Consider the following 25119-nt stretch of genomic DNA (forward strand, 5'->3'; position numbering starts at 1 on the left):
TGTTTTTCACGAAAACTTGTGGGACGTGCCAGACACGTGTTCGTGTCGGATGTGAAATGATATTGACTTCTTTTTTCAAGCGTTGTGTGTCCATATTTGACCCCGTGAGTTCTAATTCTCTCTGTATGACTTCAAAGCTAAAAATATAAACAGGAGAATATGACAAAATTGTAGAGAGAATTCATGAACTATATCAAATATAATTATGTTGTTATGAACTTGAACGACATTTTTTTACAAGAAAGTTGAAAGAATATGTCAAAATCTGAAGAAACTACAATGCTGAATATTGGAAAATATACAGATAAACTATTGAGATAAATTGAATAAGCTTTGTTGCTGCTGCTTTTTTTGAATGTTTGTCGAGAGAGTTTTCTGATTCTTCCTCTCAGCTTTTGTTCCACTACACCGAACAATTTAGTCATCTTCCACGACAGTGTCTCTTCACGGGCTTGTCCATTGGGCTCTTCGTATTTAAGGGTTTTCATTGTTAGTGGGCTTCAAAAGATTTGGGCTAAACACTATGTCATCGTCATCATCTTTATTGGACTATCTTTGGATCAGGGCTCATCGCCCTCATTATGCTTTAGCCCATGTTCAAGTCCTTAATTGGCGAGCTAAATCGTTCTCTTCCAACTGGACTGGTCCTAAAGAATCCTCCTGATCCAGAGCAGCTAGACGAGATTGGGCCCGTGGATATGAGTGTTAAAATGGTTTTAGGTCAGCCCATAATAATTCCGAAAATTTATTCGAGCCCAATGTTGGTAGTTTTGTTTGCTGAAAACATATTTAAAGCCTACTCTAGCAATTTCAAAAAGTATTGCTATGGTAGCAACATTTTTAGAACGTTTCAAGATCTTGAATTATTGGTTTGAATATGTGAATAGTTAAAAGTTAACTCATACTAACGAGACAGGATGATCCAGTCTGATATTCCACAATAACCCTTTTTTTTTTCCCGTTATATTACAAAATTGGAGTTGGTAGCAACAGCTTGGACTTGGTCCGAAAAAGAGACAAGTTGCCCAAGTCTATTCTAACTCACGCGTTGTGTCTGTTTTTCATTGTAAATACTAAAATTTCTTTTAATAATCCAAATTCAGAAAGCCTGACTTCATACAAGAAATGTGCCCTCTGAGATTCATCTTGGTGTTTTTCTCGGCAATATTGGCAGCTTATTTGGCATGGAATTTTTCTCTTTCCCGCTGACGTTCAATTTCTGAATATATGTTTAGATGATGCAAAATGGGTTCTGGGTGTTGATCGATATGGCAAGCGGGCGTCACCTGTTGCGGAGCATCAAACAAATTCGACAGACGGGAAGTGTTAAGGGCAGCAGCAAGTTAGATTTCCAGCCTATCACCGATTATGTAGAGCGATGACATTAATTAGTCCTTGTCTCAAGTCATTGAGAACATCGACCTGTGGATTTGATATGGAAAAAAATGTTTATTTTCGCATTCTTAATTGTTCCTGCTGTCAAGCAGAGAAAAGCTGAAACTGTTAATTCTTTGAGAGCTCATATTTGGTAGATAGGTGTGAATTGGGGGCTCATCTTCATTCATGCCATTGTTGTCCACAAAATTAGACTTCCAATTTATATAACGTCATGAAAAATAGTCTAATGTAATGTTTAGCAACAGCTGTGGATGGATGGGTCGAAAACATGATTAAAATCTCCCATAACCAGCCACGGACCATAATTGAAGGAAACACGAGGAAGAATCGTGCGCTTGTGGTAACGACAAAAATACAAGAGTAAATCATATAATAGATTTTTACCTCGCAATATAAACATAAAATTATATACACAAACATCCAGGATAACAAATATCCATTACAGAACAGCACTGCCAACAGCAGCAGCAGCTTTAATTTAGATCAACTTGTAGCTTTATTGACATATACAAAAGAGTAAGGAGAGCACCTTGGGGAAGTGGAATATACCTTGCAAGAGTTGCGCCAAACCACATGGCAATTACCACCAGAGCAACAACGCTGCTACTTGTTTTGCCACAAACCCAACTTGCGAATGACAGGAACATGGTAAGCAAAATACCACCTCTCCCTCCTAGTATCCACGCGAATAAGTAACCAAACTTATATCCTGCATCCAATTCGTGGTCAATCAAAGCCACAAGGCTGCTAAACGTGAGAGATAATCGAACTCCCACAATCTGCATCAGAAACAGAGAGAGGAAAGCTGATCTTAGCACCTCGACGAAAGAGCCTCTTTCCTCATTTAGGTTTTCTTTCTCAGAAAACTTGTTAGGGTTGTTATAATATTGCTGTTCTTCATTATACTGCTGCTCCCAATACTTTTCATTTCGCATTTTACGCCTATCGGAAGCCCATTTATAAAACTTTATTCCACCTTCATAAGCCAGATTAGAGCCCCATTCATCACCCAAAGGCCTTCTGCCAGTTTCTTGATGTTTCAGGGCTCGATCATACTCATTTCTTGTTGTTTCCTTAACCAGAATCTGCCACAAAATTAATTTTCCTTTATTTTCCAAAATAAAACATATCTTGACTTCGGGAGATAGAATATTAAAATTAGCTCTGACCAAGTCCACAGTAATGTGGGAGGTTCGACAGTACAACATTCAATAATGCAAGAGACTGCAGAGTTTTTCATGGAGAAAGAAATGAACTCTTCAGGAATCAAGATACTAAAAACAAACTTTCCATGCTGCAATTAAATGAGACTAGATTTAAGAAATTCGCTAACATGTAGCATGTTGGACTTCTTTTCTCAGCTTATTTTTCATTATGGTGATAAATTTGAAGAACAAAATTTAAAAATACTCCTGTATATCAAACATCATATGGTTAAAACCTTTAGGTCTGCACCAGGATGTCACCACAAAGAAATAAACCATGAAAAATGATTATATGTGAACATTAACATAAAAATCTACATAAAAACCAAAAGCAGGAAGAACCACTCAGATGATATTAAATGTTAGACTACAATCGAATTCCAGTGGTGGGACTTGGGAGTAAAATGTTCGTCTATACAGATTATGGGCAATCTCTTCTCGTAACTATTTAGATCACACACACAAGTAAAAGATGGACATTAAGAAATATGAACTGTTAAAAAAATTAAATATAACCTTCGAAATCAAATGGCATGTAAATTTGAAATATCATTTTTCTCCCAATATATCATAAATGTAGATCATCATGGCCAAACCAAATAAATCATTTGTTACTATCATCACCATCTCCTTACTATTCATAATACATCACTGAAAGAAACAGAGAATCAAAAAATTTCTCACATCATATGCAAGGCGGATACTCTTGAAAGCCTCGTTTGCTCCTACTTCCTTGTTAACATCTGGGTGATACTGCAATAACAAATCAAGAGCAGCTGAATCAATGGAAAATTCAAAACTAAATTTCTAGACTACCAAAAAGGTTTCCGTGATTAAATCAATTATCTAGGTGGAGTATATGATTGAAGTATACGTATGTCCACCAGAAGGTAGATCAGTAAAAAATTTATTTTGCTGCCACACTCAGTCCCCAGGAACAGTAGAGTTTTTGTGGATGGTAGCAGCAACCTTCAGATTACACAAATCATATGCATCTCAAACACTCGTAAAAGGCCACATGTATTTTCATGTTGCACAATATATTGTATCGCATGAAAAAATAACGTACCCCTTGTAGCAATTGGATCAATCCAAGGGTTATTACCGAGTGTATCGAACTAAGGTCATCTCCAATCCAACACCACGCTATTAAGCTAAATTGGTGTTGGATCTTTGCTCCAAACCAGCGCTATATATTTTTTCTAAAAATTTTATTTTTAATAAGAATTTATTTGTTGTAATGGTTAATTATAATGTGTGTTGATTTTAAGTTTCAATAATCTGATTATATTATTTCAATAAACTTGAAATTTTTTAAATTATACAAGATGCAATGGAAGTACCACTCCGAATGTGGAAATGGTTATGGATCAAAATACAAGGTTTCAAGAATTTCTTGCTCGATATAAAAACATAAGGAATATATTCGCATTACGAGATGCAGGGATCAACTATTTATGTGATTTATATAGTAAATTCAGTTAATTAAAACTTCGATATTTGTGTTTCATTTTTATTTTATAAGCATCATTTTAATATTTGTTGTATGTAAGTAATTTATCATCAGATTATTTTTATGTATGATTGTAAATTTTTTGAGTAGTTAATTTAATCACATTCAATTAAGTAATAAATGTAAGTATTTAAATAATAAGATTAAACATTTAAAAAATTTACGTAATTCTTAATATACATTTAATTAATTTTTTTTATTCATTATCAATATCGAAATTATTTTTGATATTGTTGATATTTTAATTATTGTGTTTAAAACTATTTTGTGAAATAAATGTGTGAATAAAATGATAGAGAATATTTTTTTGACATAAAATTTAGAATTGACGAGATGGAGTTGGAGATGAGCTTTGTATTTAAAGTAAAAATTACACCATCGTGAAATTAGTATTATACCTAAATAAAGTAGAGTATGTTTCTGTGAGACGGTCTGACGAATCTTTATCTGTGAGACGGTCTCACGAATTTTTATCTGTAAGACGGGTCAATCCTATCGATATTCACGATAAAAAGTAATAATCTAGCGTAAAAAGTAATACTTTTTCGTTAGTCTCTCACACACTTTTTTGCCCATAAAAAAATGGCTTGGAGAACCAAATCATGTGAGCACATGTATACTGACTTTGGAAAGTAGAAAACTTTATCGGAATCGGAACATTCTAACTTCCCACAGTTAACAATTTTTCCATAAAGAGTAGAGTTAAATCAACATATATGAAATACCTTGAGAGCGAGGAGACGGTAGGCTTTCTTGATATCGGAGGTCGAAGCGTTAGGCGAGACCCCCAGCACGGCATAGTGATTCCTCTGGCCGCTGGCGGCGGCGGACGCCGTGAATTGAGGTCGGCTCCGGCTCTGGGAGGTGGTGCGGCTCAACACGAAGTAACCGTAGGCCTGCATAATTGATCGATTGTACACTCTAGTGTATACGCATTAACTAAAGCGCCATTCTTGGCAGCCGCAGGAGTCGCGTGAGCCAAGGGTTAGGGTTATTATTGTATGTATATATGTATGTATCTCTTTTGGTAAATAAATACAAAAAATATCCTAAACTCTTAACATTTTTGAATGAAATTATTAATATTTATTCATTCCACGAACCAAGCGGGAATATAGAGAGTGACTTTTAGTTACCTCCGCCACCTTTCCTCCATTTTCTCCATTGCCCAAATCACGTCTACATTCAATCAGTCCCACCAGATCCCGGAATCACTGCGAGGAGTTGCCTCTTTTCCGATCCCCTTCTTCCCTCGCTTACAGGTACATGATTACGCCATCGTTTTCCTGCATTTTCTGTCGCTCTGCTAATCTATTTTGTACTATTTTTATGATTTATTATGTGTTTTTGTTTAGTCATCTAAAAATGAATGCGGGTACTTTCTCGCTTCGTCTTTCATATGCTAGCTCATTTGGGCCGAATAATTGAACCTTTTTGTTCACCAACAGACTAAGAAATTGAGAATCGTCGGCCATTCGGGTTTCCTTGATCGGTTTGTATCGATATTGTCGAAGGATCTAAAATGTGATGAGAAACGCTTACCATTTTTGGCGAAGATTTTCCATTATCCGCTCTTCTGTAACGCGATCAAAGAAGATTTCGCCTGCCACCATTAACCAATGGATCATTTGATTCCAAGTGCTGCCGCGTATGCCATGAGTAGAGCCACGATCCAAAATAGAAATTGAAAGAGAAATGATTTTTTTTTTTTGGCATATTTAGGCCTCAGTTGATTTATGAACTTCGAATGTTTTGATTTGGATAAGGATTTCAAACTTGATTCTAAATCAGTATATTTAGTATCTAACTAATAGATGAGTATGGATTGAGAAGGGATGAATTTGAAATTTATCTTAGCCAAAGTCTTCCAAATAAGTTGAAACTCATAATCTAAGTACTCTTAATGATTTATTTCATGAAGAATCCAAATGCCTCTCTCCTATTTGCAGGAAAAGAAGAGTATTTTATTTTAATGTCTTCTGTGGGCCATTCAACTAACATCTTTTGGCACGAATGTCCCATCGGGAAGGTAGATAGGGAAAAGCTGCTTAATCAACAGGGATGTGTCGTATGGATCACTGGTCTCAGCGGATCAGGTTAATGTTTGTATGTGGTTTTCAATTTACAGTCTTTTTAGTGACTTAGTCTCATCCAGTTCCTTGTGGTTTTGTTTTATTTGTATATGCTTCGAGTAAAATGTCCTGTCAACTCACTAGAATTGTATTCTTTTAAACTTCGTTGTTCCCTCACATTGTCCTTATTGGTACCTTTACAATGATTTGAATAATTCCTATACCGGCACTCCCTTTTTATTGTTATATAGAAGTATATTGGCAATATTTGTTTATGCTTTTCAGGAATAATTTGAATTTTCAGGAAACATAAACAAACATAATCCATATTGTTTCAAAAAATTTAAAAGGTAAAATATTTTTTCATTCGACTCTTACATTCCCATATATAATCATTATTTAATTCAACTTCTAAGCACTCCTAAGAACAATTTTTATCACCATATTATATCCTACTCAAAATATTACATTTTAAAAAATAATTTATATAGTTTTTTATACTAAAAATTAAACAACCAAACATGCATTACATGTTGCCATTAAATATTTTCTAGAGGTACCGGAAATGCAAGCAAACAGGCATTACAAAAGGGCCAATCGCTGTAAAATGTAGATAAACCATTTTTTAGATTGTTAACCGCATCTCAGCTATCACAGACTGTGATTGAATTGTAAAATTTTTGTTGCTTGTAAATATCTTTTTGTTGTCTTTGCGGCACAGGAAAAAGCACACTTGCATGTTCACTCGGCAGACAGTTGCATTCCCGTGGTAAACTTTCCTATGTTCTCGATGGGGACAACCTTAGGCATGGTCTAAACAAGAACTTGGGTTTCTTACCAGAACATCGAATGGAAAATATACGCAGGGTCGGTAAGTATGCAGTTGTTTGGTTTGGAATTATAAATTAAGTTGTAAAATTTCATCTACTATTTAAGCATGATACTTGCCTTTCCTCTTTCTCACATTGTTAAGCAAACAAGACACATATTCATGTATTTTTTTCTCTGTTATCCTCTGTCTTTCCTATTTAGAGCTTCACTTCTCATAATCTTGACCAAATATAGCTACAGCATGTCGATAATGAACCTGAAACTCACCAATGTTCATTTGGTTACTGATGCAGTGCGTTTAAGAACACCAAAATATATAATTGAAATGTTTGATTATCAGATAATATCTAAAGTTGAAGCCTCGCCAACTTTTTCTCTGATGAAGGCTATGTTCCAGTAACCATTTTCTTGATGACAGTTGGTTCTTGGTACAGCAATTATTTCATAATGCTTGAATGATGACATTTGCACTGCAGTTAGGACATGAGGTGTAGGTATTGGATACTTACTGCTTGTTTAATGATGTATCTTCTTTGTTGTCCATTTAGGTGAAGTAGCAAAGCTTTTTGCTGATGGTGGGTTAATTTGCATTGCTAGTCTTATATCTCCTTATCGTAAAGACAGAGAAGCTTGCCGTGCCCTCTTACCAAAAGAAAATTTTATTGAGGCAAGAATTAGTTTTCCAATCCCAAGCACATCCTTATACATATAACGAAGGCATTAAAAAAAATTCATAAAGCAAAATTTCCAGGTCTTTTTGAACATGCCTCTTGAGTTATGTGAAGGCCGAGATCCAAAAGGTCTTTACAAGCTTGCGCGGGCTGGGAAGATCAAAGGTGCATCTTCTCTTGACTAAACCTTGTATGCTAGCAATTCTAGATTTGTTTTCCTTTTTCTGGGTCAGATTTTTATCAGCATTATGATTAAGTTTCAGGTTTTACCGGAGTAGATGATCCGTATGAACCTCCTTTGAACTGTGAGGTTTGTAATAATTTTATTCAACAGATCTTTGGTGATTCATCAGGAGTTATACATACAACAGTTGATCTTTGTGCTTGCATTTTCTCTTACCCTCACTTAAGTTATTATGGTTTCAGATTGAATTACAACAGAAGGATGGAATCTGCCCCACACCTAATGAGATGGCTGGTGAAGTTGTATCTTACCTGGAAGATAAAGGATATCTCATAGCTGACTCCCCTGTGATCACCAACCAACTCACTTAAATATATCTATATTTTCCACACATTAAGCAAAGACCCTTAATTTTTTTCTCTCTTTCGTATGTTACTAATGTAGTTACTCAAATAGCTTTACCTTCATAAGTATTAATTGTTCAATTAGTTAATCACCAGTATCTCCAAATCTACCTCCATTCCGACGTCGGTCTGTAGCTAAAATTGAAGCCTTGAATAGTATAAATTAAATAAGGAAGAAAAATTTCAAGTTACTGAGATTCATATGAATTGAACTCGGTCTAGTGTTTAACAAACTATTCAACACATCCGAGTTGGTCCATTGGCAACACCAATATCATGATAAAGATCACTTTTTTTTATCTTTGTATTCTTGGTCTTTGAATATCAAACTTTCTATTTTAGTGTTACTTTTATTTAATATAATATAATATATCTCCTAATTATATTTTTATAATTTTGTTTTATTCTCATCAAATTTTGCTTGTGTTAATTATATACATCAGATTTTTGTTTGTGTCTTGATTTCGTCCCGATTATTTGTTTGACGTTAAGAGTTAACGATCGACGTATACGAGGACCACACGACTTGTCCCTAATCGATCGATAAACAACCATGATCCCTAATCCCATATCGCTTTGCATTCTTAATCCTCATTTAAGCATTCATTTTATGATATGAAATAAAGGATTATGGATTGATCGATCAATTTTGGGAATAAATAATGAAGTCATGTGATTTCATAGTCGTGTGTCGGTCACAGCTCTTTACTTTGATCTAACAATTGTGATCAATTGAGACACAAACAAAACTTTTGGGATCAAACTGAGAATAAGCTCAAACTTGAAGGGTATTAATATAAATTAACCCGTACTAATTCTGAGAAGTTGAAATAATTATTATCACATTCACCCTTAAATTAAATGATCACTAAAAAGATATAGATATATATAATAAAAATGAAGCAATAAACACGTAGCAAACCAAAGTTGAAACTTCCCGATCTGAACTCCGAAGAAGACGACGAACAACATGGCCACTGAAGAAAATCCAATCTCAATTTGACACACAAAATCCCTCATCGGCGATTGCACGTCTTACGTTATTTTTTTTGTTATTATTATTGTTTTCGATCCAATCGGGATCGTAAGATGGTGTTCAGCGGCGCGGCGGTGGTCGGGGTGGCCAAAGTGTCGGCTAATGCTTGTCAGTACATAGCGTGCAACCCACAACGATTGCCAACCGATCAAGTTCTCCATCTACTCTTCTGTTTCCCACTGCACCAGCTCCGCCGCCTCGCCTTCTGGCTCTGGACCTTCTTCTGCTTCCCCTACCCCGACAGCCCTTATCTCACCTCTTCCTCTTCTGCTTCATCATCCTCGTCGGATTTCCATTTCCAAGAAGACGATCTGCACTCAGATTAAGCAATTATCCATCCTTTATTAGTCGTTGTATGCATAGTTGTCTGCTATTTTGTTTATCAGTCGTTAATTCGTTCTTTTGTATGAAGTTTAAAGTTTGTTTATCATCTGATTTAAGTTAAGTTCCAGTCTTGGGAACTTGATATTCTTCCTGTGGGCCATGGTGAATTTGAGACACTCTTGATGCTTTTATTCCATTTTTGTGATTGATAAGGTGGGAATGGTTGTGTTTTGTCGTGGGTTTTTCTGTTGAAGACTCTGTTCTCGATGTAATGATCATTTACTATGAATTATTTCAGTTAAAATAGAACGTTGCAGGTAATACTTCTGACATACTCCGTATTCAGTGTGAAATTGTTGTAAACATGTGGGTAATTGTTTCTAAATGTGTGTGTATTCTCTATGAAGAAATTAGTTTCTGGAAAATTAGTTAGTGCAGGAGATCAATTAAGCAAGATTAATCCATTTGTGTTGAGGGATCAGAACAAGGATTAAATCCTTTTGTGAATCTGGTTGGTGTTCTCTTCCTGCATCTTGCGAGGCATCTCTTTCACCTAGTACTCCTTAAGATTGTCATAATCAGATGTTTACAGTTAGAATTCTAACATGTTTGTGTGCTACCTGTTGTGAAACTCGTTTATTTAAAGAGTAGTTTCATGTATTTCAGTCATAGAGAAGGGTACTTTGGATGTTATTGTGTCGGTGAATTGATTATGTGAAGTTCAGAGAAATCACCCGGGCGAGGGGGTTGGATGGGAGCAGGAAGCCGTCTTTTCAAATTCTTTATAGTTAACATTCCATCAACTTGGATCAGCAATGGATTTGAAACACATGGATGTCAAATCCATGACTTCGAATTCTAATATTCGAGCACAACCTAATAGATTTCCAAATTAAGAATTCTTTCCTAGGTACGTTATTTTGTTCTCACTGGGACAGAAGTTTAAGCATTATCTCATTTCCTTTTTGTTTAGTAGCATAGTAAAATCAGAATTTGGTATCATGTAATAAATGGACAAGGCTATGGATTTGTATGGAATATGTAATCAGGAAGACAGTGGGTAACTTGCATGTGTATAATTTATAACCATTGTGCCCTTTTGTTACATTGACGATGATGTGCATACACTGGGAATAGATTTTTCACACTAATGGAGACTGCTCTAGTCTGAATATAATAACAATACAAACATAAGAAATATGTGTGTTCTTAGTTTCTTGATCCATCCTATACCATAATTCTTCTCGTACTCAGATAGCTGCATGATCGTAGTGACCCCCGCAAGTGATGCGTGCTTTAGCTATTGGAACTCCTCTCATCGCACAAACTGCTTCACTGAGCCTACTTGCATGGTTTACCCCTTGTTTGCTCCTCTGCCAACATTATAAAAATGTTTAGTACCTCTCCAAAAACCCAACAAAACTTGTCCTCTGTTCGAAATGCAATGAGCTAGTGAATGCTTAATTTGATATTTTTTTGGGTTCTAACCTTGTCATTGGCGCGAATTTGTGATTGAAGCTTTTGATTCTGCTGAGGATTTTTGTTACTCATCCTGCAGCTGCTGCGGAAAACGATGATGCAGCAAACAGTGACTCCGAGGGAGCAAATAGCACCGATCCCAGTTAAGCTCCATTTCCATATATTCGATCCACCTCCATCGCCTTTCTTTGAATCTTTGGTATCGTCTTCCTTGATCTCCATTTCTGAAATATCACAAGGAACGGCGTTCTGGCCCTCCTTTTCTTTGAATTGAAAAACAGCAGCGCCTTCGATCTGGGGAATGAATCCCCTACTGCTAGCACTACCGGACCATGGTGAGTCCACTTTGATGTCGACAAATTCAATCTCCTTCATTTTTTTGAAGCAAACTTGTGAAACAGGGTTTGATGTTGATGTTGGTGGAGGCGTGATCTTCTTATTGATCTCCACCTGTGGTACAGCAGATTCTTGATCTGGTGGCTTCTTCGGGATTCTTGATCCCAGAAGATGAACAGAGAGAGGTGGGAGCTGATTCTTGGGATGGTGCTGGGGAACAGAATCAACAACATTCGAAGGACATATGAAGTAGTTCATGTGGAAAACAGTGTTTCCCTTGGGATTAATCTTCTTCCCTCCATCATCATGTATTCCAAGAAATCCCTCATCGGAGAGGAGCTCCCACTCTTCAATATCCATCTTCTCTGAAGTTCTTTTGGTCGTTAATGGTGGTATATTATATACAAGTAACTGTTTTCATGGAGTTTAGTGAGGAATTCGAGTTAAAATCGGGCAGCCCATGATGTTGATGTGGATGCTGTGTAATGAATAATTACAAAATATCTTCTTCTATCTTCGTTCTCACTTGGCTGACAGAACGGGGCTACGTGCCAATATGGTCCCCACATGGCCAAAAATACCACTCTGCCCCTGCTACCTTAGATATTTATACCATCCATATTTTTTTTTTTGGGTTAAACGGCGGGCAACTCTACAATAAATCCTCTTGTCTATATTCAATTTTTTCTTTACCGCTCATCTTTTCAAATCTTTGTTTTAACATCTTACTTTTTTTAAAATTTCTCAAATTATCCTTGCTATTCGTAATTATGATACGTGAAATTGTTTAACATATCGAGTATGTTCTTAAATGGATGTAGTCTCAAGATATATAGCTACGCAAGATTTTCAGGTTATATACCATATTTAAATGATCGATTTTTTTTATGAATGGTTCATCATGTTTTCATATAATAAATTGAACGGTTTATATCTTTTTTATGTGTAGACAATTAGGATAAAGTTGAGTTTGAGTTTATATATTTATTTCCAATTTACCAGTTAATTGGTTCTTTTGAAAATTAAATAATTTGTTACTTGTGGATAGAAATAGTCTAAAGATATTAATTAAGTTGGTCCCATGTTAATTCAGAATTAAGATTTCGATTCAACCAAATTAAACTGTCAAACTTCATTAATTCCAGTTGATTAGTACATGAATCGATTTTTCCGAAATTGCCCGGTTTTAGTAAAAGTTCGGGTCAATGTCAATGGAAAAAACTCGATTTATTCGGTTTTTGGAAGTTTGCTATTGTTGAATGGGTGAAATGCTGACTTTCTAGAGAACTCGTGGAACAATCTTCCACGGTTTATATGCTTGTTTTTAGTCTTACTAACCCTGTTTTTATGTAAACCAATACGAAAGATGTAAAGGGATAGGCCATGTATATATATATATATATATATACACACACACACACACACACACACCCCACACACACCAAACAATAAAATATGATAAAATAAAACATTTTGGTATACATGATTGTAATTGTTTGGTTTCCATCTCTATTGAAATTAGTGTTCAAAGTCTCCCCGTTCAGCAAACACGCAATTAAGAATTTGTCATTAATTAATTTAATACAGCGCACGCTTACCTCTATAAAATTTGCAACAAATATAATATTAAGGCACTATTTGGTCTGAAACATAAGACGCAGTCTTCTTGATTCATATAACATTTAACTCGAGTTTTACGATAATTGAAGTTAAATGTAATTATGATATCCTTATATTATAGATATTCATAATCGTCATATCTCGTAAGTCAATCGATTTTTTGAAAAAATAGTTTTATGATTATTCACATATTATTCCTCCGTCTTATAATAACTTCGTTTTGATTACATCATCATCTTAGAAATATTCAATTAGAATTATGGCATTTATAGTTAGGGGTGGGATTCGAACGCAAATTAAGTATAGCACTGCTTGTGAAAAACAATTATTTTACGAGGATTTAAAGAAAGTTTGAACAATCGTTTAGCTTTATTTCATATTAATATATGGATCAATATCCGTGAGACAGATTGATCCAGTCCATATTTGGATATCTTTATTACATAAAAAAATAATATTTTTCTTATCACAAAATTGACTCGTGAGTTGGTCTCATGATAATTATTATTTATATATATAGAGACACACAAATTAATTTAACTATTTGTCACCCATCATTCTTATATATATATATATATTTGTCAATAGGGATATAAACGAACCAAACCGTTTGTGAGCTATTCGAAGCTCGATTCGATAAAAGCTCGTTTGAGCTCGTTTAATGAGGCTCGTTAAGATAAACAAACCAAACTCAAGCTTTACAGTATTCGGCTCGTTAGCTCGTGAACATGTTCGTTGGTAAGTTCATGAGTAATATTTTAGATGAAAAAATAATAGTTTTGATATTTGATTTATTGATTTTGCATATTATTTATGAAATATATATAAAAATCTATTAAATTTATTTATTATAACAAATTTACAAATTTTAATAAGAATAATATATTTTTCTTTAAATATATAATTTACTTTTAAATAATTTAATAAAAATTTAAATGTATAATTCATGATATTTATTAAACTTGTTTAAACTCGATAAAAGCTTGAATAAGATCGTGAGCCATGCATATATTCGTTAAATAAAGCTCGAGCTCGGTTCGATTATAAACAAACAAAGCTCAAACATTCAAGAGTTCGGCTCGGCTCGATTCGATTACATCTCTATTTGTCAATTAACCAATTAACTTTATGATAACTAATCTATGCCACCCTCAAAATTAGATGTGTCTCTTAGATTATATATACTATATGCCTGTTATCATTATTATGGAAGATCATGACATAATAACCACGTCGGTCTTTTGGTGTATTTTATGTGATTTTTCCTAAAACACCCTTATATAAATAACCACACTACTTCAATATTTTGATTTTTCTTTTATAATTTTCTCAAATATTTATTCCAACTGATTAATAATACACGCACATTGGGTAATTACGGAAAAAACACAAACAATATGATGAAACAGAGTTTTACCAATACAATATATTATATACAAAAATAAAATTACAGAACATGCATGCATGATGCATCACGTGCGATAATCGATAGTATATTATTAAACTTGAACATCTCATGCTAATTAACTCTGATATGTCGACATGACACCAAAATTTGTTTAAAATACTTTCATAATATTTGTTAATTAATTTTATTGCTATGATTTTATTAGTAATTTTCGTGGGTTTTTTTATTATGATTTTTTTTTAAAAATAAAATTACAAAAACAAGGTAGTTGGTGGCAGGGTCCACTGCAAAAAGCCGCAATGCTGCGGCTTTTCAGGACTGTCACACGTGCTCGATTCCTACCGATTCGGATTATTCCATCCTACATCCAAGGGCCGGAATAGTATAGTACAAAATGATGTTAATTACACACATTCACCGGTATATGTTGAAAGAATTATAAGATATTGTCTTGATCGTATAACAATAATGAGGTATTTCTGAATTATTTAAATTTTGTAATAATCATATGAATTTTAAATTTGAAATTTATTATTTATTTTGCAGTTTTAACGTTTTAAAAAAAAAACGATGGAAATTTAAAAATAATTATTGATTTATACGACAACAAAATATGAAGATGTGTTTCTTCTCTTGTGTTTTTTGAAATCGTAGAGATGCATCGTTCCAATCGAGTGATACGATAATTAAAAATATGCAATATATTCTAGAATTGGCTCTCGACAACGACAAGCTTCGTAAGAATAGGTCATCACAATAAAGATAGGAAAGAATATCATCAAAATACAATTCTTTTATTAATAGAAAGTTAGGGGTGGAATTCGAACGCAAATGAATATGAAAATGATAAAGTCTAGAGTTTTGAATATGGCTTCTTTAAAAAAATAAAAATAAAAAAATTAATCATTTTTTAATTCGTTTAAGTTTAGGCATTAAAACTTGATTTTTTTTAAAAAAAATTTGAGGATATTTTGGTTATTTAAAGAAAATTATATTTGGTGAAATCTTGATGAAATAGGAGTGTATATCAAATTTTTTTTTAAATAAGAATAAAAATCAATTCCAAAAAGCTAAAGCTTTAAAGAGTCGATTTATAACTCATGTGACACCAATATTTCATGTTCGAGACGAGTTATTGAGTTCGGGATCCAATTATAGAAAAACTGTCGTTAGCTAAAAATAGAATAGTCAAAGTGAGATGAGCCTGTTGGATCAGTCCGCCCTATCAAGTAGACAGATTGAGTTAACAATTTTCCAATCCATCTTGGTCCATGTAATATAACTAAAATCTGACCCTTGTTAGTCTGTTTCGATGGCTCTAGCAAGAAACAAGGATGTCAAAATGTGCCTGGCAGCCTGCAACCCGCCATTAAACATGCCAGGCTGATCCTCCAAATGATAAAACCAGCTCAACCCACTTTGAGCCGTAGGTTAGACGGGCCAGACTGTCTTATTTTTTTTAATTTTTTTTTTAAAAACGTAAATTTTTTAATTAAAAAATTATACAAACATTTGAAATGCTGAGAAAAGAGAATATAAATTTAATCAAATAATTCAACCAATTTTTAAAAGATAAAAATAAATAACATTCTTGTGGGATGACCCGTACTAGCTCAACCCGTCTGACCCGTCTCCAAACAAATTGAGATTTATCAACCCAACTCATCCTTTTTCTATGACGAAGTGGGCTGAGCCCAATTTGAAAAGTCTACAAACAAAAGAAATTTTGAAGGGCTGGGACAGTTCTTCAATTGGGCCTTCCCATGAGCCCAAACAATAATCAAATATGTACGAGAGACCAACCAACGAGGAGCTCCTCAGTCTTCATCTTCCTTTCCCACTGACCGTCCGACACACAGGAGGAAGAACAAATGGAATTGGCAGCAGCAGATCAGAAACAGGCCGATTACGGCATGCCTTTACCGCCTCCGGCTGCCGACGTGGATTCGCAAATCGCAGCCCTGGAACTCCATCCTCTCAAAGTTCGTAAAACCTTCAATCTCTCTCTTACCCGATAGGTTCCTTTATTTCGGTATCTCGTTGATTCATCTCTCCATTCCATATCCACGATTCGTGTATGCATGTTTGCTGGATCGTTGTTCTTTGATTTCGAAATTTTGCGTATGTATGCCTGGTTTATCATTTACTTATTCCTTTTCGGTAAAGTTTTAGTTTATCGTTTAAACTGGGGGAACTTGTTTGTTTCTTGATGTATCCCTGAAAAACGGGCAGAAATAGTGGTTGGTCCAAGTGAAATGTAATAATGAGGGCAAGCTTGTGCTGGCACTTTAAATTTGTTGAAAATAAGTAGATTCCTCGCAGTATTTGTGTTATACAATATCGTGAACTGAAAGAAAAACTAACAGTTTGGGTTTTCTTACGAGTTGTTATATTGGGTTGTTTAAACTTTAAAACACTATTTTACTGGCATCTTCAATTTATTTGTTCTATTTTTTTGTGAGGAAGCTGCAAATTCCCTGAAATTTCGTTCACTGGATAATATTTGTTAGATAGCCTCTTTGATTGCGTAGATATTGGCATCTTACTCCAGAAGGCATCCACAGTCAAAATTCCTTTTGATTAAACCTTTATTCTTCACAATTCACGCTGAGTCTTCAGCTATCTTGCAAGCTCAAGTTAGGTTTTGTTTGGTTTTACTTGTTTACGGTACGATTTCATGTAAAGTTTGTTTTTGGGCCAAAAAAGGGAATGGAGGGTTATATTTTGCTCATACAAGATTCATAATTCCATATAGAAATCAACCGACTTCAAAATGAACCAAAATTTGAATTAAACGTGAAGTTGAAGGGTTTTCAGGAAATATGTAAATTTTTATAATGCTGATAAATATATGAAGCTTTTTGATTGAGATGGTATTTCGTCAAATTCCTATGGGTTGTGTATGGATGGACAAATTTGATTTTGGATCCCCTTATGTCGAAACTATCGTGGAGATTCCAAACACATCAATCTAAATGCACCTTTTCTAAATATAACGTAGGTCATAGAGCAAATGATTCAAGATATGTGAGGTTGACCTTGTTCTTTCCTAAATATTTCACGTGATTCCTTCAAAACTAGTTCGACAGGGTTTGGAAGGTGTATGAATTTCCGACTAGTTCATTTCTACATTTTCCATGTGTCGGTATGCTGTATGTAATCTTTTCATATGATGTACGTGGTTATAATGCAACTTCATCTCATTGTGATCTTCAGCACAAATTTGTGTTCTGGTATACTCGTCGGACTCCAGGAGTCAGAAGTCAAACATCATATGAGGACAATATTAAGAAGATTGTGGACTTTAGTACAGTAAGAATCTATTTTCAGATTCATTCTGTGCGGTCATGTGGCCTTTGTAACTCCTATATGGATCCTAGATTTAATTTCTCTGGGTGTTCTAAGTGCACCTTTTTTACGGATTGCTCGACTTCAGGTCGAAGATTTCTGGATCTGCTATTGTCACCTAGCTCGCCCCTCAACATTGCCTAGTCCAACTGACTTGCATCTGTTCAAGGACGGCATTCGTCCTCTATGGGAGGTATGCTTTTACATGTTAAGCTGGTCAATAATTCCTTTTCCTAGCTCAATTAATCAGGTTTCCTCAATCATGGTTTCCTTTCATCAGGATTCTGCTAACTGCAATGGTGGGAAGTGGATTATTAGATTTAAAAAGGCTGTGTCTGGCCGTTTCTGGGAGGATCTGGTAGGGAATTTTTTACATAAAAATGTGATTTTGCATCATCTAGCCTGGTATCAGACTACTAGTAAATCATTCTTTCGAGAACTTGTGTTAGACTGACACCCTACAGTTCCCAGCCTGCTATCCGCGTTAAGTTTTTGTACCTTTCCCATCTTGTAAATCGAACATGTCAAGGTTTGGGTGTATGACTATGTACAGAAAGTAAGTTCTTATTCACTGCAACCAGAAAATCCTTTAAGATTTATTGCTATTTTTGTTAGATTGCCTTCTATCACAGATGGTTCTGTTTATTTGACGCTGATCAGCTACTTGTTTGAATACCTTGGAACAAACATTCCAGACCATGACGTAAATTGGCATCCCATTTTTTGTCTAATGTTTGTAATCAACATTAATATATAACAATCCTATAATCTCTCTGGCGTTGCGGACTGTTGCCAAATACCATCACAATCCACCAAAGTGAAAGCAAGAAAGAATAGCATTCATTATATTGTGATCATATGGGTAAGAGAGTAATATTTTTGACACTCGAGAGTTCAACTTTGCCATGTAGGTAATGATAACAGTTAATTTTTAACAACTCAAAAGTGAAAGCAAGAAAGAGTAGCAATTTATTATAGTGTGATCATATGGGTAAGAGAGCCATACTTTTGACACTCGAGAGTTCAACTTTGCCATGTAGATAACGATAACAGTTAATTTTTAAGAATGCGATACTTCTTGCGAGCATTTTATGTCTTTTGACATTCTTCTATTTCTCTCATAAACTGCAAACCTTTTTCATTCTGATATTAAATGTCCAGTAGCCACCCATCTGCCTTCATGGGGTCATCGAAAAGAGATGCCTATCCTAATGTATGTAGATTAACCTATCTAAATCTGTTCACATAGATCAACAATATCAAAGCACGCAGTTGAATCATTTATGAAGAAAAGAATGTGATGAAATGTTAGCGATGTAATGTGTTCTTGCTTTTATTGAATCTTGGCTCCACTTGTATGACTATCATGTAAACCTTTCTTGCATGCTTACTTTGTATATTGGCTCAATGTTCGTTTCAAATATATATGATTTTGACTGTCTCAATTTTGTATATACTATCAGAATCAACTATCCATCATGGGCTCCAAGTTATGCAGTGTCATTCGTCCAAAAAATGGTTCTTACCTGTGTTTCTTGAATACACCTGCTTGCAGGTTCTAGCTTTGATAGGAGATCAACTTGATTACGGTGATAACATATGTGGAGCAGTCCTAAGTATTCGTTTCAATGAGGATATATTGAGTGTGTGGAACCGCAATGCATCTGATAATCAGGTTGGTTTTTGTATCTGAATCACACTCATCGTCATCATTTGCAATTCTGTTGTATTGATTTCGTTTTGCATTGCAGGCGGTGATGGGGCTGAGGGATTCTATCAAGAGGCATTTGAAAATTCCTCACACCTATGTAATGGAATACAAGCCCCATGATGCTTCCTTACGAGACCACTCGTCGTACCGTAACACTTGGTTGAGAGGATAGGGAACAATAATAACAGTTAACCGTTGAGTCTCCCTTTCCCTTCGCTGTGAGCTAACAGAGATAACTCACTACATGTATTTTGATGATGTATTACTCATATTTTCATTTCCATAGTATCATGACACCCCTGGTGTTGTTTTTGTCGTCCACTATCCACTTTTATGAATTCCGTTTGGAGTAGTGTCGGCATCATCACTCAACACGTTCATGTTCTAACCAAGATGGGGAAAAAAGCAAAAAAATTTATTTCCTTTAAATAATACTATGATTTATCATTAGGTTTTCACAGAAAATGCATAGGCTGTAAAGTGATACATGGGGACTGATTCGCCAATCATATTGTATGGAGTACAGATTTTATTAGACAGATGACTGAAGCCCGATGATACCTGCCAAATATGAAATTCAACTTGTTAGCCAAAGCAATTCGGACAGAAGATTGTAACAAACAAGATGCGATGATATCGAAAATATAAATGGTAGCATCGAGAAAAGCATGCAAAATAGCCACATAGAGGTTTTATGAAGCCGAAAATCTGACGCTAATATTCTAACTAAATTTCCGCGGGCACAATTTCCACAACAATGGTAAACAGCATATTTTTTCTTGCCACCTTCCTTCCAGGCTTGCACACACCAAAAAAGAACGCGTTTACGAAGAAAGAAATGAGATCCATGGGGTGTTTGTACCATGAGCAGCATTTCATGATATTTTTGCTGCGTGCTATCATCAAGAAGTCATTTCCTAATTCTTACGTTCTTTTATTTCAATCTGGCAAAAACCTGAGATGGATCTACGAGGACGGAATACAATCTGATCAAAGTAACAAAGATAGGTAGAATAAATATCTGACCATCCTCCAACATTTAGCCACACCGGGTCTGTGGACAAGGAAATGCATAGCTCCAGATATCTAAGAGAAAACAATTAGTTTATATGCTCAAAAGAGATTACCGCATCCTACTCTTGCACCAGCGTTTCCAGTTGTCTTGCTGAGCTCGTGTCCGCCTGTTAAAACCCCCAGTGGTTTCATTCATGTCGTGCGGAGCATATAAAAGTAAGTAAATTTATAGAGATGATCAAGTGTAAGGGTGGTGTACAACACCTCTTCCAAGGTCATCAGGATCAGCATGCACGACGACGGCTCTCCCCAAAATGGAATGCACGCCGCTTAGAGGTATCTGCAAATAAGAAAAGAATTATAAACCAAACATTCTAGCTAATTGGTTCTAAAAATTAGTTTACTGACCTTTATCCTATTTTAAAACCAAGATAGAACAAAATCAATGAACATGAGTTTTCCTACTCAAAATAATCACTGAAACTAGAGAATCAGTAGCACCTCCTGTTCCAACTGAAAATCCCAGAGAGGAAGAGACCAACCATCCACCTTGTTCATTATTTATCACAATGCTATCATCTCACATAGAATTTTATTTGCAAGCAAAAACAATGACTGAGTGGGATCTCTCATTTCCAATTTCCCCAAAAATTAGTGAAGAGCAATTTCAACTTAAACGGAACAGATAAAAATTTGTAGGGTAGAAAAGGAACGGAATAATTAAATGGTACAAATAAACTTTTTTGTTGAATTCATTCAACCGAGAAGTGCTGATACATAGATTTTTGGAACAAATGGAATAAACAGAGCTAAGGAAACCTGAATCCTTTCTGTTCATAATAACAATGTCTTAAAACTTTTGAAAACCAAAAATAAAATTTTAACAAAATCTAGACAGAGACATGACTTACAAAAGTATAAATTTGATCCATTTTGTCAAAAAACTATGATAACTACTATTGTGCAGCAGTAAATAGAGGAAAGAATATAAATCAACATGATCTGCTAATCCAACAAATTAATGGAGTGGTGGATTGCAATATGAATTTTTAGAAGAATTATATTGGAATCTTACAATGTTTCTTGGAACAGTTAAAAAAAGTCCCAGGAAAACTGACAAAGATATATACCTGCTTGTCTATAATTGAAATCACAGCAACCCCTGGAACACCAAAGTCGAGTGTATCAAACCAAACTGACAATTGATAAATATTCTGCAAATAAAACAACACATTCAATTAAACAAGCACCATCTGAGCCAACAACTATGTTCCCCAGATCACCGGCATGACGCTCTTCGTCTGTTGGAGATCCATGATCCTTCTTTAACGGGTTGAAATGAGGCCCTGATAATTGAATTTAAATAACTCAAGAAATTGAATCATATCACTGCATCCAAACAGCTAAACCAAAAGTCGGAAATGCATAGTTTGGCCTAGTTCTATTCCTGGGTAGATTAACTGAACGGAGTTTCAAAGCATTATAGAGTTCATCAATTTGTCAGAGTTCGCCTGAGGCAAGATAGATAGTTATTACTTGATGTGGGAAAACGAACATCTACAGAAATATCGAGCATCATTTTCCGTAAACACCAAATAAATCCCATTGGGGCCACACCAATTTTTTTTCCTTCTTAAGATATTGATCAAAGCCGAAAGATCCTGAGTTTCTTAGAGCTATGTTTGGATTGGAAGATTTTATGGATTTGGAATCTATAATTTTCAGTTAAAAAACAGACAAAGTCGAAATCTTTACTAAACAATTCATGATATCAATTTGGGTTAAAACGCTTTGAAATTTACAGTATTAGCAGGGAAAACCGTGAAGATAAAAAAAACTGTTAACCAGTGGAAATGCAGCCATTTGTAGTGTCACCAAGAGCATGAATATGGAAAGCATGAAGACCCGGACTCAGCCCACTGATTCTTCCTTCCACTTGGGTACCTTCGCCGCCTGTTTTTGAACTAAAGAGTTTATCAAAGACAGCAAATCGAAATCAAATGAAAAGAATCAAGAACTATACATGCGGTGGTGCGCTGGATGAAGTGGACGGCGCCTCTGACGTCGTTGTCTGCGCCGGAGATGATTGCCACCGCTTTAACTGTGCCCATTGTTTAGCTACTAGGATGAGAACATGAATATTATTATTATTATTATTATTATTATTATTATTATTATTATTTATTTATTTTTTAAATTTGTTTTTTTTTATTTGGGGTTGGCAGACTATAACCATGTAAATATTTATTCTTTCCGACTTTCCCCAAAATATAAAATTAATTCTTTAAATATTTAATATATATATATATATATATATATATATCCCTCGAGCTTCTTCTAATTGGGGAAAAATTATGATAGTTAGGAGTGCCCGAAAACCATAAAAATTATTTTTTGGCCGACATGGTTTAAATTTAAATCTAGATGAAAAATAAAATTTTGAATTATATATTTATCTTTTTGTGATTTTGATTATTTATACCGATAAATTTCGATCACATGTCTTTTAACGATTGACAATTTTAATCATTTTTCAATAAAAATGTTAACAATATAGTACTACATCATTATGAAATAGTTTAAAATTATCTCAAAAAGTCAAAAACCTACGTACGACCATCTAACGGATCGTATTTTGTGAGACAAATCTCTTATTTATTTGAGTCATCAATGAAAAAATATTACTTTTTATGCTAAGAGTATTACTTTTTATTGTGTATATCGATACGGTTGACACGTCTCACAAATAAAGATTGTGAGACCGCTACTCCTCAAAAAATATTAATCTAAAATGTAAATAATGAAATAATAAAGAGTCAGATCTACATTACCCATGATTCAAATTTTTCTGAATGGTTTGTGGAGGAGTCGTATCTTGTTCAAGAGTGTGACAATTTGTAAGCTAAGTTGTACATATTAAACCAGCTGTTTATCTTTGCGCTTATGTCAATGTTATTAAAGTTTTTTCGTTTTCGTTTTCGTTTTTGTTTTTTCAAATGTCTCAAATCAAACACTAATTATGATAGTATTCTATTACTCTTATATATGTGTGTGTGTGTGTGTTTTTTTTTTTTAAAGATAATCATGTCATTAATGGGTTGATTGAATTGGAAAACTGCAAAACTTTGAAACACACACATATAGAGATGGAAGAAATGGAGATATATTAGATTTTATAAATTCAGACATGGAGTAAATGACATATATGGATGGATTTAACATGGAAGGGGACATATAGGAGGAAGATCCCACATAAAGGTGGGTTGATGATCAGTGGTAGACTCCATGTCCATATATTCTTGCACACCATTGATGGCGTAAAGCGATGCTGATATCTGTCTTTCGACTTTCATCCGCTCGAATTCTGATAAGCAAATGTTATCATCGAACATCGTCCCAAAGCCCCCGCCCCCACATATAATCTCTGTCCAGGGCAGTTCAAAATGGCTGAAATCCGGCTTATACACATCTTCGAACATCGTATAGTTACTATGATCATCAGCACACTCGAAAATGGTGGTAGCAGCAGTGGTGGTACTGGTAGTAGTATCTGTACTAGTAGCGGCGCTCGTGTCTTGACAATCGTCAGCAACAGCAGCAGCGGTACTGGTAAGGCATGATTCTTGGTTTTTCGAATTGATGGTGTTAGATTTTCTCTTGGTGTTCAAAAGATTCCTGATCCTGGATGCGAGCGGGGAGTTTTGTGAGGATTGAAGATGAGATGTGACGAAATTCGTGCGGGTGTTGGAGCCGCGCAGGAGACAGGCGGCCTCGTCATAGGCGCGGGCAGCTTCTTCCGCCGTCTCGAAAGTGCCCAGCCACATACGAATCTTCTGCGTCGTGTCTTTGATCTCGGCAACCCATCTCCCCGAGGCCCTTTGCCTCACTCCTACGAATTTGTTCCTGCTCTTGTTCTTTCCATTTTTCAGCATTTTGTTGCCGTTCTTGCTTTCTTTCTGCTCGAACTGAATCTCCATTCTTGCCTCTAATGATCAGTCTCGGAGTTGGAGTAAATAAATCAATTGTTTTGCTTGTCAATGTACACAATCACCATCTTTAATTTATATATGTGCACCAAGCTGATCAATGTTTAATTATTTAATTTCTTTTGTTGTGGTCGTTCTTTTGAATTATTTGTTTGTCTTTATTTTTTAAATTGCAGTGACATCACTATGTTTTCTCCAAAAAAATTAATGGGATAAAGGCCATCGCTTATTTTAATAATTATAATATTTTTTTGAAAAAACATAACGCAAATTTTTACGTTTTATATGTTACATTTAGAAAGTATTTTTTTCCTATAATGTCGTGAAATTTTGTATTAGAATCATCAATGATGCTAATTTTTAGCAAAATGTGCATAACTCATATCATGCAATGGTATTGAAGATGTAACACGATATCGATGGCAATTTTTTTTGTCATCGTGAGCCTATATTAGAGCAGTCTTTCATCCCTTTTGACTCGATCGAATTTAACAGGAAAAACAACGGTTCTATGACGATGTTGTTTATTATTCATTAATGGTGATGTTTAATGATTGTTGAAAACGTGTTATTAATTAG

General features: G+C 34.9%; 6 protein-coding genes across 9 annotated transcripts; 2 read left to right on the forward strand and 4 right to left on the reverse strand.

The window, feature by feature from the left end:
• Positions 1-1763: 1763 nt before the first annotated feature.
• Positions 1764-5028, reverse strand: LOC142505412 (uncharacterized). Its single transcript, XM_075618386.1, has 3 exons — positions 4842-5028; positions 3288-3356; positions 1764-2483 (listed from the first exon to the last, which is right to left on the reverse strand). The coding sequence occupies exons 1-3, from the start codon at positions 5016-5018 to the stop codon at positions 1872-1874; spliced, it is 858 nt and encodes a 285-aa protein (XP_075474501.1). The 5' UTR covers positions 5019-5028; the 3' UTR covers positions 1764-1871.
• Positions 5029-5165: 137 nt separating this feature from the next.
• Positions 5166-8359, forward strand: LOC142505413 (adenylyl-sulfate kinase 3-like). 4 transcript variants are annotated; one of them, XM_075618387.1, is made up of 8 exons: positions 5241-5378; positions 5565-5775; positions 6066-6212; positions 6910-7059; positions 7568-7686; positions 7771-7855; positions 7948-8000; positions 8117-8359. In XM_075618387.1, the coding sequence occupies exons 2-8, from the start codon at positions 5736-5738 to the stop codon at positions 8243-8245; spliced, it is 723 nt and encodes a 240-aa protein (XP_075474502.1). In that variant the 5' UTR covers positions 5241-5378; positions 5565-5735; the 3' UTR covers positions 8246-8359. The 4 variants fall into 4 exon arrangements, with proteins under 4 accessions (XP_075474504.1, XP_075474502.1, XP_075474503.1 ...); XM_075618388.1 differs by having other exon boundaries at positions 7954-8000; XM_075618390.1 differs by having other exon boundaries at positions 5565-5764.
• A 2340-nt stretch (positions 8360-10699) lies between these two features.
• LOC142505218 (uncharacterized) lies at positions 10700-11935 on the reverse strand. The gene is made up of 2 exons (XM_075618106.1): positions 11127-11935; positions 10700-11011 (listed from the first exon to the last, which is right to left on the reverse strand). The coding sequence occupies exons 1-2, from the start codon at positions 11811-11813 to the stop codon at positions 10889-10891; spliced, it is 810 nt and encodes a 269-aa protein (XP_075474221.1). The 5' UTR covers positions 11814-11935; the 3' UTR covers positions 10700-10888.
• Positions 11936-16285: 4350 nt separating this feature from the next.
• LOC142505231 (eukaryotic translation initiation factor NCBP-like) lies at positions 16286-19861 on the forward strand. The gene is made up of 6 exons (XM_075618120.1): positions 16286-16463; positions 17698-17793; positions 17918-18022; positions 18110-18187; positions 19385-19504; positions 19581-19861. The coding sequence occupies exons 1-6, from the start codon at positions 16353-16355 to the stop codon at positions 19710-19712; spliced, it is 642 nt and encodes a 213-aa protein (XP_075474235.1). The 5' UTR covers positions 16286-16352; the 3' UTR covers positions 19713-19861.
• Positions 19862-19938: 77 nt separating this feature from the next.
• Positions 19939-22735, reverse strand: LOC142505232 (superoxide dismutase [Cu-Zn] 2). The gene is made up of 7 exons (XM_075618121.1): positions 22578-22735; positions 22400-22507; positions 21805-21900; positions 21685-21716; positions 20819-20894; positions 20668-20721; positions 19939-20101 (listed from the first exon to the last, which is right to left on the reverse strand). The coding sequence occupies exons 1-7, from the start codon at positions 22663-22665 to the stop codon at positions 20073-20075; spliced, it is 483 nt and encodes a 160-aa protein (XP_075474236.1). The 5' UTR covers positions 22666-22735; the 3' UTR covers positions 19939-20072.
• Positions 22736-23742: 1007 nt separating this feature from the next.
• On the reverse strand, positions 23743-24568 carry LOC142505894 (ethylene-responsive transcription factor ERN1-like). The gene has a single exon (XM_075619039.1). The coding sequence runs from the start codon at positions 24529-24531 to the stop codon at positions 23770-23772; it is 762 nt and encodes a 253-aa protein (XP_075475154.1). The 5' UTR covers positions 24532-24568; the 3' UTR covers positions 23743-23769.
• Positions 24569-25119: the final 551 nt, after the last annotated feature.

Source organism: Primulina tabacum, chromosome 10 (genome assembly GCF_025594145.1).
Source record: "Primulina tabacum isolate GXHZ01 chromosome 10, ASM2559414v2, whole genome shotgun sequence".
In the NCBI taxonomy this organism is placed as follows: Eukaryota; Viridiplantae; Streptophyta; class Magnoliopsida; order Lamiales; family Gesneriaceae; genus Primulina; species Primulina tabacum.

What these genes read in the sequence shown, in the direction of transcription:
- LOC142505412 (XM_075618386.1), bottom strand. Translation starts at nt 5,018, where the DNA reads ATGCAGGCCTACGGTTACTTCGTGTTGAGCCGCACCACCTCCCAGAGC. An exon ending in ACCGTCTCCTCGCTCTCAAG is followed by an intron (nt 3,357 to 4,841) that starts GTATTTCATATA and finishes TTGTTATTGCAG; the next exon opens with TATCACCCAGATGTTAACAA. An exon ending in GTATCCGCCTTGCATATGAT is followed by an intron (nt 2,484 to 3,287) that starts GTGAGAAATTTT and finishes ATTTTGTGGCAG; the next exon opens with ATTCTGGTTAAGGAAACAAC.
- LOC142505413 (XM_075618387.1), top strand. Translation starts at nt 5,736, where the DNA reads ATGGATCATTTGATTCCAAGTGCTGCCGCGTATGCCATGA. An exon ending in TGCTGCCGCGTATGCCATGA is followed by an intron (nt 5,776 to 6,065) that starts GTAGAGCCACGA and finishes TCCTATTTGCAG; the next exon opens with GAAAAGAAGAGTATTTTATT. An exon ending in GGAAAATATACGCAGGGTCG is followed by an intron (nt 7,060 to 7,567) that starts GTAAGTATGCAG and finishes TTGTCCATTTAG; the next exon opens with GTGAAGTAGCAAAGCTTTTT.
- LOC142505218 (XM_075618106.1), bottom strand. Translation starts at nt 11,813, where the DNA reads ATGGATATTGAAGAGTGGGAGCTCCTCTCCGATGAGGGATTTCTTGGA. An exon ending in AAATTCGCGCCAATGACAAG is followed by an intron (nt 11,012 to 11,126) that starts GTTAGAACCCAA and finishes TAATGTTGGCAG; the next exon opens with AGGAGCAAACAAGGGGTAAA.
- LOC142505231 (XM_075618120.1), top strand. Translation starts at nt 16,353, where the DNA reads ATGGAATTGGCAGCAGCAGATCAGAAACAGGCCGATTACGGCATGCCT. An exon ending in GCCGTTTCTGGGAGGATCTG is followed by an intron (nt 18,188 to 19,384) that starts GTAGGGAATTTT and finishes ACCTGCTTGCAG; the next exon opens with GTTCTAGCTTTGATAGGAGA. An exon ending in GCAATGCATCTGATAATCAG is followed by an intron (nt 19,505 to 19,580) that starts GTTGGTTTTTGT and finishes TTTGCATTGCAG; the next exon opens with GCGGTGATGGGGCTGAGGGA.
- LOC142505232 (XM_075618121.1), bottom strand. Translation starts at nt 22,665, where the DNA reads ATGGGCACAGTTAAAGCGGTGGCAATCATCTCCGGCGCAGACAACGAC. An exon ending in CATCCAGCGCACCACCGCAT is followed by an intron (nt 22,508 to 22,577) that starts GTATAGTTCTTG and finishes GTTCAAAAACAG; the next exon opens with GCGGCGAAGGTACCCAAGTG. An exon ending in TGGTGCAAGAGTAGGATGCG is followed by an intron (nt 20,102 to 20,667) that starts GTAATCTCTTTT and finishes CATATTTGGCAG; the next exon opens with GTATCATCGGGCTTCAGTCA.
- LOC142505894 (XM_075619039.1), bottom strand. Translation starts at nt 24,531, where the DNA reads ATGGAGATTCAGTTCGAGCAGAAAGAAAGCAAGAACGGCAACAAAATG.